This window comes from Vigna radiata, chromosome 7 (genome assembly GCF_000741045.1).
Source record: "Vigna radiata var. radiata cultivar VC1973A chromosome 7, Vradiata_ver6, whole genome shotgun sequence".
In the NCBI taxonomy this organism is placed as follows: domain Eukaryota; kingdom Viridiplantae; phylum Streptophyta; class Magnoliopsida; order Fabales; family Fabaceae; genus Vigna; species Vigna radiata.
Window position 1 is genome coordinate 44,537,799 of NC_028357.1, and position 14,441 is coordinate 44,552,239.

The 14,441-nt window shown below is 34.0% G+C and overlaps 1 protein-coding gene across 1 annotated transcript; it reads right to left on the reverse strand.

Annotated features, from left to right (window-relative positions):
• Positions 1–7,952: 7,952 nt before the first annotated feature.
• Positions 7,953–13,588, reverse strand: LOC106768861 (E3 ubiquitin-protein ligase XBAT32). The gene is given in 11 exon segments (XM_014654225.2): positions 7,953–8,723; positions 9,260–9,351; positions 10,084–10,224; positions 10,901–10,947; positions 11,073–11,131; positions 11,404–11,624; positions 11,626–11,819; positions 11,922–11,993; positions 12,135–12,194; positions 12,278–12,795; positions 12,957–13,588. Coding segments are annotated over 10 exon segments (1,605 nt in total). The 5' UTR covers positions 12,473–12,795; positions 12,957–13,588; the 3' UTR covers positions 7,953–8,199.
• Positions 13,589–14,441: the final 853 nt, after the last annotated feature.

The following is a 14,441-nucleotide window of genomic DNA, read 5'->3' on the forward strand; positions in this document are numbered from 1 at the left end:
TTTGTACTTTGTATCGAATGAAGAGAAGTAAAAAAAAAAAAGTTGTGAATTTTGTAACGAAATGAGATATTATGATTAGACTTCACCAGATATCATCCGTTATTATAAATACACTTAAATTGTAGAGTTAAATTTTAATATTAAAGTGTCATAAAAACCCCAACAGGGTAATGATGTGTTATGATGTTTAAAAGCTATAGCGTGAGTAAAATATGGGCTACCCTAATTAATGCGTGTTAGGATGGTCTGAAGGGATAATTAAGTGATAGTTTGTTATAAATGTTCTTCAGTTTGACCTTGTTTTTCAAAATTATATGAAAGGTCAATGTCAAGGTGGAATGATGTATGGTGCCTATGCAGTAGGGTTACCCTTGAATGTTCGAAAGCAATTAAAAGTGATATATGGTTGTTCTTCATGATATTTCATCATGTCTACCTAAGCTTCAGGGAACACATTGCTTCTATATTTTTTATGGAGAAGGATGAGGTAAGACAATTTGGTCTTTATAATAGTGAAGCTATTTTTTATTTTTATTTTTTCAGCAGCCTCTATTTCTCATCTACCTATTTTTCATTGTTGCAGTTCTCATGCTAAATGTTTGTTTTTTGGGTATTATGGCTCATAATTAATCATTAAACTAAGTTTAGTGGAAGATTTTATGGTTAGTAAGTGTTTTGGAATTTCTAATCGTCCTTCCAGAGTTCAAGTAAATTTACTCCATATTCGTTTTGGTCATCTCAAATGCAACACAGATAGAGTTGTTAGGGATTATCCTGGTCATATTACTTGTTCTGGTGTTTTTAATGATGGTGTCCGAGACTTCATAAGTGGTTTTTTTACCTACATTGACATTAATGTTGTGTTTCAAGCAGAGGTTCTGCAAGTCATGATGATGGCTATTGAGCAGGCTTCACAGAGAGGATGGAATAGATATGGGTGAAAAGTGGCTCGAGATCACTTTTACTTTTTAGCAAATTTTGGACTTTAGGGTACGTTTTCCTTTTCACAAGGGAGAGGACGAAGGGAGGAATTTAAATTTGAATGAATTTCAGTAAATAAATTTTACTTGTTTTTTTAAGAAATTTGAAAATAAAGTAAGTTACTCTATAATGATTTGATAAATATAATATACCAGAGTGAAATTTGTAAATTTTTTTAATAGATTAAATTAAAAATAGCTATTCTCTCTCTTTTTTTTAGGTGAGGAAACTATAAAGTAAGTGATTTACTTGATAAATACTATAATAAGAATGAGTAATTAAAATTTAAATTATTTATATTTTTGGTAAGAGATATATTTAAAAATATTATAATTAGTTTATCATTAGATTTGATGATTAGTAAATAATTATTAATCTCTTTAATTGTCCATTGATTATTGTTAGTGTCCAAATTAATTATTAATTAATGATAGTCGATCTTGATTCTTGGATGACGAGGAGTCCCAACAATATTATTACTATATTATTTAATATTATATTAATTACATATGTTGTTATTATTTATTATCAATAATAATAATATTATTGACTATTTTATATATATATATATATATATATATATATATATATATATATATATATATATATATGTGTGTGTGTGTGTGTATATGAAAACAGTTCTTCTTCTATCCTGAATTATGATTTTTTTCTTTCACGACGAATTATACTAACTAGTTTCATTACTACTTCGCTTCAAAAAAATAAGAATATACTGGTAAAATAGGAATATATATGATGGTATTCCGCAAATCTATGTTCTTATTCCTTCTTAAAACATAAATGAAGCTTAACATCTATCCTTCCAAATGAGCAGAATTGAAAAATCTGTTCACGCAAACACATTTGTTTTGCTGGTTTTTTCTATTTCACACAGAATTTATCAGGAACAATTTTACTAGGAGTAGGCTATATTACTTAAATTGAGATTTTATGGATGTTTATCTGACATGAGTTTTAGCTTAGAGTCTTCATATATTTATTTGTATGGTTTTATTGAGCATTTTAGATATTATTGAGATAAAATGACAGATAGACATTGTGAGTTTGATTCTGAAGAATCAAAATTATGATGCAGTGATATAGGAGGAGAAAATGTAGGTGAAGAAGATCCCTTGTTGAACACGGCAAAGTGTTGCTAACACAGCCAATACGCTTGTAGATTCACTCTACCTCCTACTTCTACTGCTATATCCCTATTCCCTATTCCCTATTCTACGACTAAGCCAATCAATATCCGTTATTCTTTTCCATCACACACAAAAAAAAAAAAAAAAAACTGCACTGATTCCTTCTGTTATCAATTAATAATATTAATAATAAAAGAGTTGAACATCATCCACCCACCCGTTTTGTTGTGGAAGAAATTGTTTAATTTGGTTTCACAGCTACCCCACAATCACAAAAACTGATAAGATGCCTTTGCTTTCCTTTACGTAACCACAGCGGTGAATAGCAACATTTCGGGGGGAAATATGGAAAAAGATACAGAAAGCATTTATTGGTAACGTGAGAATTGCAGAGTCTGAAGACAAGGGTCAAGCTTCTCACACACACACACACATACATTCGTCCACCACCGACACAGCGCATCACCACCGCTCCTTCTTTTTTGGTTTAATCCCACAATATCATCTTCTTTACAACTATATAAGAAAAACGTGTTGAAAATGTTGACTTGAGTATAAGTTTTTCCATTTTTTTAGTTTGACAGAATAGAGAGCAGTGAAAGAAGTGAGCGTATTAAAAAAATGATATATTTGAAGTGAAAGTGAAAAATGTTAGAATTAGTGTAAGGTGGGGGAGTAGGGGCAGTGTTACATGAAAAAGGGAGGCGTTGGAAACGGGCTTGCATTGCATTGCATTGCATGTTGTTGATATGTTTGTCTTACGTAGGAGCTGTAACCATGGAAGTAGAAAGTTGAAGGAGAAAAGGAAAGGACTCTGAGACAGAGTTGAAGAGACTGATGGATTGACCACGTCTTGTCCCATCACTATCACACTTTGCCAATTGTTATCATTACATCTAAGATATTGAAAAGGGTTCATTAATTAAGTAACATCCCTACCCTATAATAAGAATAATAAACCCACTTCCTTCACACTCTCTTCAAACTAGTAGTTGATATGCTATGCTCTACTGGTACAATGCCACCATAATAATGAGAAGATAAGCATTTATCCGATGGGTAGGTTAGGCCTTTGTACGTGGGTGTGGTCACTCTCTTCAATGGACTGTTAGCACAATTCCATTCAATTCAAGCTGATCTTTTCACATAAAATCACATGCATGCTGTCTGTCACCCTTCCAATAATTCCTCCTTCTCCCTCCACAAATCTTCCTCATCTTTAACCATATTCGTTACACTCACTCACTTCATTTTATCATTTCAAAAACTCACATTTATTGACTTCACTTTTAAACCCTTACATATTTTAATACAGGAATTGAGAAGAAAATAGTGTTGCCATGTGTTATCTGAATAGAAAAGAGTTCATTATCAATCGGTTAAAATAACTGTTAATCTCGCCATTCATCATACGACGGTCTATAATTAAATGCTATGGGTACTTGCTCTTATTTTATAGATACATTGATACATTTTCTTTCACTCATATTTTTCCGTAACGTGAAACTGTTAAACTAATGAGAAATTAGAATTCTTTTATTCAAGCATTCCAAATGTTAAAGTTCAAGTAAAAAAGAATTATTTACAAACTTGTATACATGGTATAGCATCTCACAAATTCAAAAAAAAAAAAAAAAAAAAAACCGTCACAGGTTATTGGATTAACTCTTTGTGCAGATTTCTTACATATATAACTTGTTTAGTTACCCGATAATTTTTCTTAGTCTTTATAATATTTGTGTTAGTTCTATTAGTAACATGTTTGTTAAATTGTTCTTCGCAACACATAATTTCAGGTGTTGAATAATAATTAGTATCAAATCATCTATATATATGATGTCATAGGATGCAAAATGAATAGGCAGGTGATTATGGCTAAAAAAACATTGACAAACTAAAAAAATCTAAAAAGAAATTAGAAACTTAAACTAAAATATCTATTTTAAAAGATGAAAAATACTTAAAATAAAAATTGATTTATAAGTATGAAAATTTATATAAACCTAATATATTGGTACAAGGAAAAAATATAGCAACAAAAATCCTAAAATTGGTACTTGGAAACCCTGTACCTCACACGGCTGCAACCCTAACAGGCATGAAACGTGGCATTTGATGGGAAAGAACAAAGTGAAAAGATGAAAATAGAAATTAAAAATCAACAAGAAAAGAAGAGAAAGGCCCAATGCAGAAGTAACCAGCTTTGCGTGCGAAGCTGTGTCATGTTTTTTCGTCACCCTAACTCCCCATCCCATAGCTTTTCCCAAGTATATACGTACCACAAACTTCATTTTATTTTGCTGCTTTTTACTTTTACTTGAAAATTCTAGAATCAATTTTTACGCATACAATGGTTGAAACAATAGAAAAATGATATTTTAACACCATTTTGATACTACACATGTGTTAAAATGTGATTGGACAATGTCAAATTAAAAAAGTTGAGGCTGAGGTATATTTGGAAAAGAAAAACCAAAGTTTATTTTTTTAATTTAAAATCGTCCAATTACATTTTGACATGTGTACAGTATTAAAATGGTGTCAAAAAATGGTGTTAAAATATCATTTTCCTTTACAATAAAAGAGTTCCTCTCATAAACTGTAAAAGAAGGGATTTGACTGTATTTTGATTTAGATGCAGTGTCTGGGTGAAAACTCCAAGTTAGTGCTTGCAAATCCTTTTCGAAACTGAGGTTATGTAAAGTCATTGTGGTAAGTAAAAGTGGTGGAACTAAAATATAATATCAACCACTTCACATATTTCTTGACAAAACCATACACAAGTGATTCTTTTCATTAAGAACTCATATATGCATATACGATTTTTAATTTTGTTCAAAGAATTAAAATGAAATCGTGGTAAGCTCGATTTAATGTTTTTTATTTTATTTATACCGTGACTTTTATTTAAATTTCGATAATTTAAAATTTGTTTCTATTTACTTTTTATTTAAAATAAAGATGAACAAAATTAAAAAAAAAATGGTGAACCAGAATTTGTTGGAATTAAAATGTTATAGTGTTCCACCTTCGTTATCTAAACGGAAAGTTACCGGAATAATAACTTTTATTTTGGCTTGATAAACATTTTTATTTTGCTTATTTGAAATGTATTGACATTTTTTTTTTCAAATTTTAGAAAAAACCACCCTTAATCTGAACAAAAATATAAGAAATAAAAGCATATTTATAAACGAGACTTCAATATATAAATGGGAATATCCTAAATTCACGTTTATAAGTACAATTTCATTTCAATTAATTTAAAGGAAATCAGAGCATAAAGTGGTTAAAAAGAATGGTGGTGATATTTTCAAGTATTTTAAATTGCAAAAAAAATTCAGTATTGAGGATTGAAAGGTGCAAGGAGATGTCAACGTAGTTTGCTTGTACAGATTTGAAGGGACCATAAGGATTTTCTTCTTCTCTTTACTGACTATCAGCATTAGATTGATTTTCCTCCACAATGTTCATGAAATATTATTCAGGTTACCTAAGTAAGATTCAAATTTATTTCCGGATTTGTGGCCATGCATGCGTGGCATATAAATTTAGTGAAGAATATTGGTCGTCCCATATATTTAGGTGTATGTTGCAGACAATAAAGTATAAGTATGGAAGACGTTAGTTAAAGATAAATGTTGTATGATTAGCACTAAAGTTAGGGAGTATAATGAATTAATTATTGGTAATTGAAAAATGATTTGATGGTTGATTAACGAAGATAGCGTGTGAGGTGATTTGCAGGGAATAGTGTGTGAAACTGTAAATAGTAGTATTATGTTTATCTTGATATAGAAGCTTAAATAATATTTGACATGTGAATAAAAAGGAATGGAAATATAATAAATAAATAAAGAAGTAAAGGGAGGAAGATGTTAAAATTTGTATAGATGCTTGATTTTCACTTTTACCCTGTGAGAGAATTGATTGCAGGGCCCATACTGTTTTAACTTGTTTCCCTTTATTGGAAAATTGAGTTGGAATTCCCATGCTTGGTATATATGCTTTTGAATTTACGTGAGTGAGGAGGTAAAAGATTAGAGAACAGAAGAGAAATATGGTTAAGTCACGTTGCTTGTCACTGCCCTGTACTTTATCCTTTCTTCTCTCAAATCAGTCGCCATTTTATCTGATTTATAATCAAGACTTCTCGCTGGAGGGATCAGAGACACAGACCTACAACATGGAAAAAGGGTTTTTTTAATCAATTAATCCACAGTTTTTGGGTCCACTAACCTCTTCCTTTTTCTTCAAACTTCACTGAAACAACAACATTTTTGGAATGTCAGTACTCCCTTATTTTCATTTATTTCCCCTTCTCTTTTCACTATATAAACTCCATCAATCTTCTCACCACTTGCCCATTTATATCATATCACCCCCTACTCCTATGTATATCACCTTTTCCTAACTTAACCTTTCTACAAACTTGTCACTTCTATCTCAATATGCTCTTCCCTCAAGAATCTCCCGCAAATGCCATCAACCATCTCCCACCACTCTCTCACTCCACTGCATGCAACAAGATTCCTTCGCCTTCTCTACACTTCCACCTTATCCAGAATCAAGCGTGAGATACCATTTTAATGGCGATATCCTGATTGAGCTTCTTTTTTTTTTTTAATTTTTTTTTCTTTATTTTTTCTTGACCTTGCAAGACTTTTTTTATTTTTTTTATTTAGGATGATAATTCTTTTTTTTATTTTTATGTTTTTATTTCCTTCTCATCATGTCAGCCACTTCCATCTTAATATTCTTGAGCTATTCCTCCTGAGCTTTTGATGCAATTGCAAATGTATGTTTTAGTGTAATTCTTGTTATTCTAAGACGAGACAGTTTGCAAATAGATTTGTTTTGTATGACGATCCTTCTCTTGTGTTAGTTTTTTACGTTTAAGCTGAAGTTGCACGCTCTAAATATATAACTCACATTTTTTTCTATTTTTATTTACAATTTTCGAGACGACTGCTCATTGCAGATTACATTTCCATGTTCTCTAGCCCAAAGAAAATTATTCTTCTACTGAAGAGTGGCGATACAGACTTTAACATGTCCTTTGAATTTGGTAAAAATCGTAGAAGTTTCAGTGAAATTGGTTGAGACCTGAAACACAAACATCTCTGCTAGTTAATTAGTTATAACCTTTGATTAAGGAGAGTGAGCGTTTGGCATATTTTCTGTAATAGGTCTTGGTGATGGAATGAGAACGATCTTCATAGAAAATAATAACAATTTAGGGGGGAAGATAGTAAAATAATATGAACGCGTATACATGGAGAGCATGAATGTCAAACGGTAAATATCTTGAGATTATTTTCGTCTAATTTATAAGCGGCAAATACTAACAACTGTATGTGTTATTGTATAATGATATATAATTGTAGTTTTGATTACAAGTTGTATGGAATATTCTCATAGTTTTTAACAAAGGATTTCATTCGAAGGAGTTCTGGACACTAATTAGCAATATCCCTGTGTGTTTTCGTTTGGAATTTCTGCGAGAAGAGGCTACCCAAAGGCGATAATAAATATCTGCACGTGGGATTGTGGGTCCAATTACTCATAATTCCTAAGTCCTGCTGGCACGGATTTATTGTCTTACTGAAAACTGAATTAAGGCGTCAATGTCCTTTAGGTTCTGAGCTTCTGACCCCATAGCCAAACTTTAATGAAACTGTGACGTGCCCCTAACATCACCTGTGGCCTTCTCCATGTGCAAAGACCACTCCTTGGTCCAAACTTCATACGGTATCTGCACTACGTAAGATATATCACAAAGTATCGGATTGTGCTTTAGCTAGTTCACTGCTTGCTATTTTGTAATGATAAGCCACGAAATTCCACATATATCAGTTTGCATTTACATGCATCAAACATGAATCTTGTTGAATTTTTTATGTATGTTGCCAAAAAAGTAACGCTTGACCCAGCTGAACAAATGGGCAAGGTATATACAAGCTAAATAGTTGTTGAACAGTGAATGATATTTGGAATGATAAATATAACGTTGGATACTGTTTACGTTGGTGTGACAAAGAAAAAGCCTTATGAAAAGACCAAAATGTAATCAGCATCCACTGCCTGTGGCAACAGATTGATTGAGGGAACAAAACCATGATTTCCTTCTTTCCGTTTGAGAAGATGATCGTCTTAGACTGGAACACCTCGCCAAGTGGCTCCTCACGTTCCTGCTCACACTGCAAGGGACTAAAGAGGAGCTAACTTCTGCTCCCAAGCAAAGGCTGGGGTTGATTTTGAATGAGGGGATCGCTTGGCAGCTCTTGGAGCGATATGTTCTTGAAACGGAAGAAGTATTGGACCCNCGTGATGTTGGTTTGCAAAATGGGGTGGTCATGTCAGTGGAATCTTCCAATACTTCACTTGAACAAGTGCAAAATGCCAGTGACAGATTTGATGGCCTCTGCATTTCCTTCTGTAGGGGCCTTGCATCTGGAAGCTTCACAAATGAGACTATACCGTGCCTGCAGAGAGGGCAAGCAATTGAACCTGGGGGGGAACTTGTGGTTGATGAAGTAGAATTCGTAGAACAAAGATATAAAGCACATTGTGCGCAGAACTCGTGATCACAACCTGCATGCACCACCATATGATAATGTAGGAATTTATGCATGAAACAACATAATATATAAACAGTATCTCGAGGCTATTATTGTATCTATAAACTACAAAACAACTGCAAAAAGAAAAAGAGTAAGGCAGGCCTATTATAAAACGAGATGAATTCATGAAACGATGGCAGTCTTGTATCCGATTTTAATTTCTATAGCACATTGGAATATCACATGCATATGTGACCCTTTATATATTGTTTATAACGAGCTACCGGCCCTTGTAAAATCCAGAACCATATCGAAAATTGATGTTTACATGTGTAACCATGTTAGTCAGAACGAAACGACTTCAGTTATTACAAGAAAATGAAATGTGATGTTACCTAAACAAACAATAAAATTGCTTCGCAGCAAAATTCTAAACATAACACAACCCTTTTTGCCTGAAAAGGATAAATCATTCCAGACACCAAGGAATCTAATTGTATACCATGGATCCAGCATTAATACTAGACAAATAACAGATGTTTGATTGCCCATTTAAGAGGAATGTACCTTCGACAGCGACCATACATTTCCTTTCCAAGCAAACAGCGCATGGATCTAAGCATGCTGGTGCTAATTCATTCGTCCTCCATCCACATTCTCTGTCAAGGAAGATCACAACAGAAGCAAAAGGTGAGGAGGAGCATATTAGAAATCGTTGGAACATCCCGATTTGGGGTATAGTTAACGGGATAAACCAAATCATGTGTTGATAAAAATGTACACTAATTTTGCTCTGTAATTCAAGATGTAGTATTTGCTGTGAAAAATTGTTCATATATTGGCAGTATGTCTAGTTTCATGAAACAAATTAATATAAATAATTACATAACGTAAGCCAATTCATTGCGTGTACAATATGGGGTAAATTGTTTCATAGAAAAATAAAGACAGTTTGACCAAATATATCCCGAATTTGGCGCTAGCTAGATCAAACCATGTTTCCCAGTTACGTCTGTGACGCTGGATGTCAAAATGAAATTATTGAACCCAAAAAACACGTAACGTTTGTAGTTAGAAACATAATCACATAAAATCACCGGTTAAATATAAATTATTTCCATCAATACTGTTGAAGAATCAGGCCAGACAGACACCGCAATCAAAGCATGATAAGACAAATCACCTCCTAGTTGATTTGAAGTCAGAGCAGACTGGACAGATTAAAAGAATTATGCTTATGAAAATATATTGATGCTAATTCCTAGGAAAACAAAAGTTTTCAATCGGTTCTCTGAATAAGGAGAATAGGAGATAGCACCAAATATCATACACTTCGGTAGGAAGAAATTAGTTGAAGAATGGATAAGAGAATATAGAGCTAAAACACACACCTAGCAATTCTCACAATGCTCATAAGAGGAAGAGATAAATATGGAGATGGAAGAACTTGTAGGGGTTCTGCTGGAGGTGTTTTTAAGATGTCCTCAAGCCAGTTTCTATGCCACGAACGAGCAACCATCAAGGGCGTCCATCTTCAAAACAAAAATCATAGAAGTAAACCAAAAAGTTATACACCCATCATTGACAAACACGTTCTTTCGACAGCATAACTTTTTGCTTGCTTTCTTCCAATGCAACATAGCATTACAGGCACTACTACTACACTTGTGGTAGGTTCAATTGTCTATCATCCAGTAGAGACCAAAGGATTCTTCAAAAGAATGCAGTCAGAAAACAATTTTATCCGATTCAGATTGTAATGAAAAAGAAGAGTCTCTTGCACATCCAAGTCATACAGAAAATACTAAAATTCAGAATGTCAAGATGAACTGCCATTTAACTTAAACATTATAAACAGTGAAAAATTCAATTACAACCAACAAACAAAAAAAAAAAATACGAGGCTAATTTTTAGGGCACAACTTCATCAAATAAAACACAAAATAACTCAGAAATATCAATCACCAAGATAATCAGGAATAAACTTTAGTTTCTGCTCAAAGGAAAGGGGGCCTATAGATTGTGTTAGTATAAGATTTTTAAAAAAATAGAAGACAAGGTGGCCGGGAGTTGTTTGGCTGCTTTAGGAAAGCGATCATTTTTCCATCGACTATAGGACCAAAATATTAATTAATATCTTGCTATCGTAGAAAGTGAGTAGGATAAAGTCATCACATATCAAAAGGTAACAGAGACATTTAGATGTACCCATTTGCATTCTTGGCAGTCACATCGGCACCCTTGGCAATCAGCAGCTGAAGCAAACAACAAAAAAGTTAAAAAGGAAAGGAACTTCAATATGCTGGTACCCAATTTGGTTGAATAATATATTTTCAGTTGCAAAAGTATAGTTATCTTCTAAAGGAAAATAGAAACACACTTGACAGCATTGGGCATTTCCACCACATGCAGCATAATGGAGTGGAGTACTTCCGGAACCTGCAAAGTAAGTATAAACAGCAGTTATTAAAGGTAATGGAGTGGAGTAGTTCCGGAACCAAGCAAATCCTGAAGCCATTTAGGAAACAGAAATGGAAATGTTGAAATCATCAAAGAGAAATAACCAACTGGTGTTTTTAGTTAGAGAAAGCAGCAGCAGCAGCAGTGTAGTTTTCATAATGGTGGAGAAGCTAATCTACTTATACATATTGGTGAATTTCCAAAGCAAATATTTCTCTCCACACTATGAAACAGAAATGCCAAACAATTACCAATTAAATCAATGGTAGTTCCATCCTCCACGGTAACCTCAGACACAGAAGCTCCCAAGTCTAAGAGTAACTGTACACTTTCAACATGCGCATTCAATGCTGCCATATGCAGAGCAGTGATCCCTCCATCAGAAGTTCTGTTAATTACCTCGCAAAGACCACTTTGTATGCAACCATTTAAAGATAAAATTAACTCGTTGCTACAGCCGAAGAAGCCATTAGACCTTTGAGTGAGAGACAGAGTACCTGTGATCAAATTCTGCGATTGATTTATGATCACCTGTCTGTAACGCATTCCAGAAGTTATGGGTGCTTGGTATATAGTCTGCCAAGATTAGCCGAATGCATCTGGTGTGGCCATTCAAAGCAGCCAAATGAAGGGCAGTTCCTCCATTTAGGTAATCAGCTTTATGGATCTGCAATCAAATTTAACAGCCAACGTTTTACACTTAGAACTCAAGAATTTATCAGATTGTTAGCAACATATGGAACAAAATTGGTTGAAAGTCCGATCATACATTGGCTCTAAAAATAGTCAAGGTCTGAACCACCTCCCAGTGACCATGTTGACAAGCTTGCATCAATGCAGTCTGTTAATGTTATAGAGTGTGAAAAGTAAGTAAAAGAAATGGCCCTTTCTATAATCCAAAGCAGCAAAAATTTGCCATGTGATGTGACATGTAAATACTGTGAATAGAATTTAAGAGACATTAGAATAAAACATGGATTACCTGACCGCGATAATTTCTGAGATTGATATCAACTCCGGATTCGATCAAGAGATACACTATCTACATTAACACAAACACATTTGATATTTTGAAAAGAATTGCAAAACATAATACAAGGAGATGGAGTGCATTGAATAAAGTACCTCATGGTGGCCATGAGCGGCAGAGTAGTGCAAAGGGGAGTTGCGAACACCAAAAGTGGAATACCTTGCAAGACGGGGGTTATATTCCAACAAGGCTTTGGCCTCTTGAACGTCGCCATCTCTTGCAGCAGAAACTAAGCGCTCACCAGATGCAGAACAACCAAAAGAATTCCCCACCAGGCTCAGAAACTTCATATCCCTCACAAATCAAAACCACAACACGATTAACTAGCTATTCAGGAAATCGGAAGCAGGGTCTTTTCACAGCTTCACCAAAAGGCACCAATTTATCTCTTGGACAAACACCCCCGACATGAGATCATCAATCCAGCATTCTGATTTGGACAGATCTTGTTCTCTGTCAAAGGTTCATTCCATCTACCAAACCAACAACAGCAACAACTCAATCAGAATTCCTCACGCATTCGAAAGAATTGGTTGTAACAGTCAAAGCCCCACATGATTCTTGAGAAATATGGAAAACAGGTTCCGGTAGTTTTGTCCTCAACTCTTCCAGTCTGCGCAACCAATGAATTGCCAACTTTAAAACTGTTCATTTAAATATTAAAAAACATTTTTTTTTACAGATTGGTTCAACCCTTCGTGAACTTCGAGAAACCGAACAATAACACAAAATTATTTTACAATACATAAAAAAAATATATAAATATCCTTATACCTCTGGTAGAATTTCTATTCTATTTCAATTTGCGAAGCGGGTACTGTGAATCTGACACCAACTTCCAACTATTCCTTTCGAAAAATGATTGGAGGGATAACCATTGAGCATTAACCCACCTTCCAAATTACACAACCCACGTCAGAATATATCTATGTATCTAACAAAAAGCATGAAAATCCACAACCCCAACCCCAACCTCAACCTTGGGAGCATCAAAATTCAAAACCCAGGAGGTGGAATATGTGGTTTCTGGGAGAGGAATGATCGCATCAAACCTCCTCCATGAAACCCCACCAGATGCAAAATCGTTGGCAACGATGAAAACAGAAAAGATATTTGTTTTTTCTTAAACTGGCAATTTGCTAAAAATAATGTAAGAAGATGGAATATCCAAAAGGGTGACAGATGTTATCGGAAAAAGCAAGTTTTGTGTGCAGCTTCTTGAGGCAACAACAAAAGGCGTGTCACCATGATTGGATATTATTAAGGAGTCAACTTGGTAGTTGTGTCGTTTCTTTCATTGTCCCCTCCGTTTGCGGAGCAAGAATTATAATTAGAATTCCTTCTAACTGTTCATACTCTCAAACACCGCACAAGGTTCGAGGTCCTCAATCTTGGTACTACCTGACTCGTCCCCTTGCCCAGGGGTCAAACATCTATATCTATCTTAATTAATTACATCAAATATTAACATTAACTAACACGACACCTATGTTTTCTATTTAATAATTACACGTGTAATGCTAAATTGATTGCCATATAAAATTAATACTCCACTTTAAGTGAGGAATTTAGCTGGTTAGATAAATATACGTGGGAGTGGTAATTAAATGAAGGAGGTATTAAACAGATGCAAAGCTTTAAAAAGTTGACGGCGAGAATAACATTGTACTTAAAGATTTTTAGCATTGGCGTTGGGTCCTCTCTGAAAGATTTTTATTTGATTAATTAAGACCCCTAATGATAATTATGGCATGACAACATTAACAATACGATACGATAAATCGAAGAAAGATGAAGGAAAAGCGTGAGTTGGATAAAGGAGTTTCGTGCTACCAACGATGGTACTTGGGGCTGTAATGCGTTGTCTAAACCCAATCGTGCTTAGACATTTGGAATCTTTGCTGTTTCGTTTTCATCACAACACACAACCACAATTTTATACATCAAAAATAAAAAAAGATCTATAGCCAGCCAATATGTCAAGGGATGTTAAGTGCCAAATTCATTAAAATACCCTAATCTTTTCATCACTCTACTAATTCAATCATTCATTCCTGTGGTACTATTATTATTTATCATGTAATTTTAAATATTGGTAATCTTATAATCTAATTATTTTTTAAAATGATGTCCGGTTTGTCTTTAAAAACATATCAGATGTTGAATGTATTGAAGATATTTAATAAAAATTTCAAACTCGCACTCTGCGACCTTTTCTCTACCCACTTGACTATAGTTAAGTAGGATGGGGCATTTTAG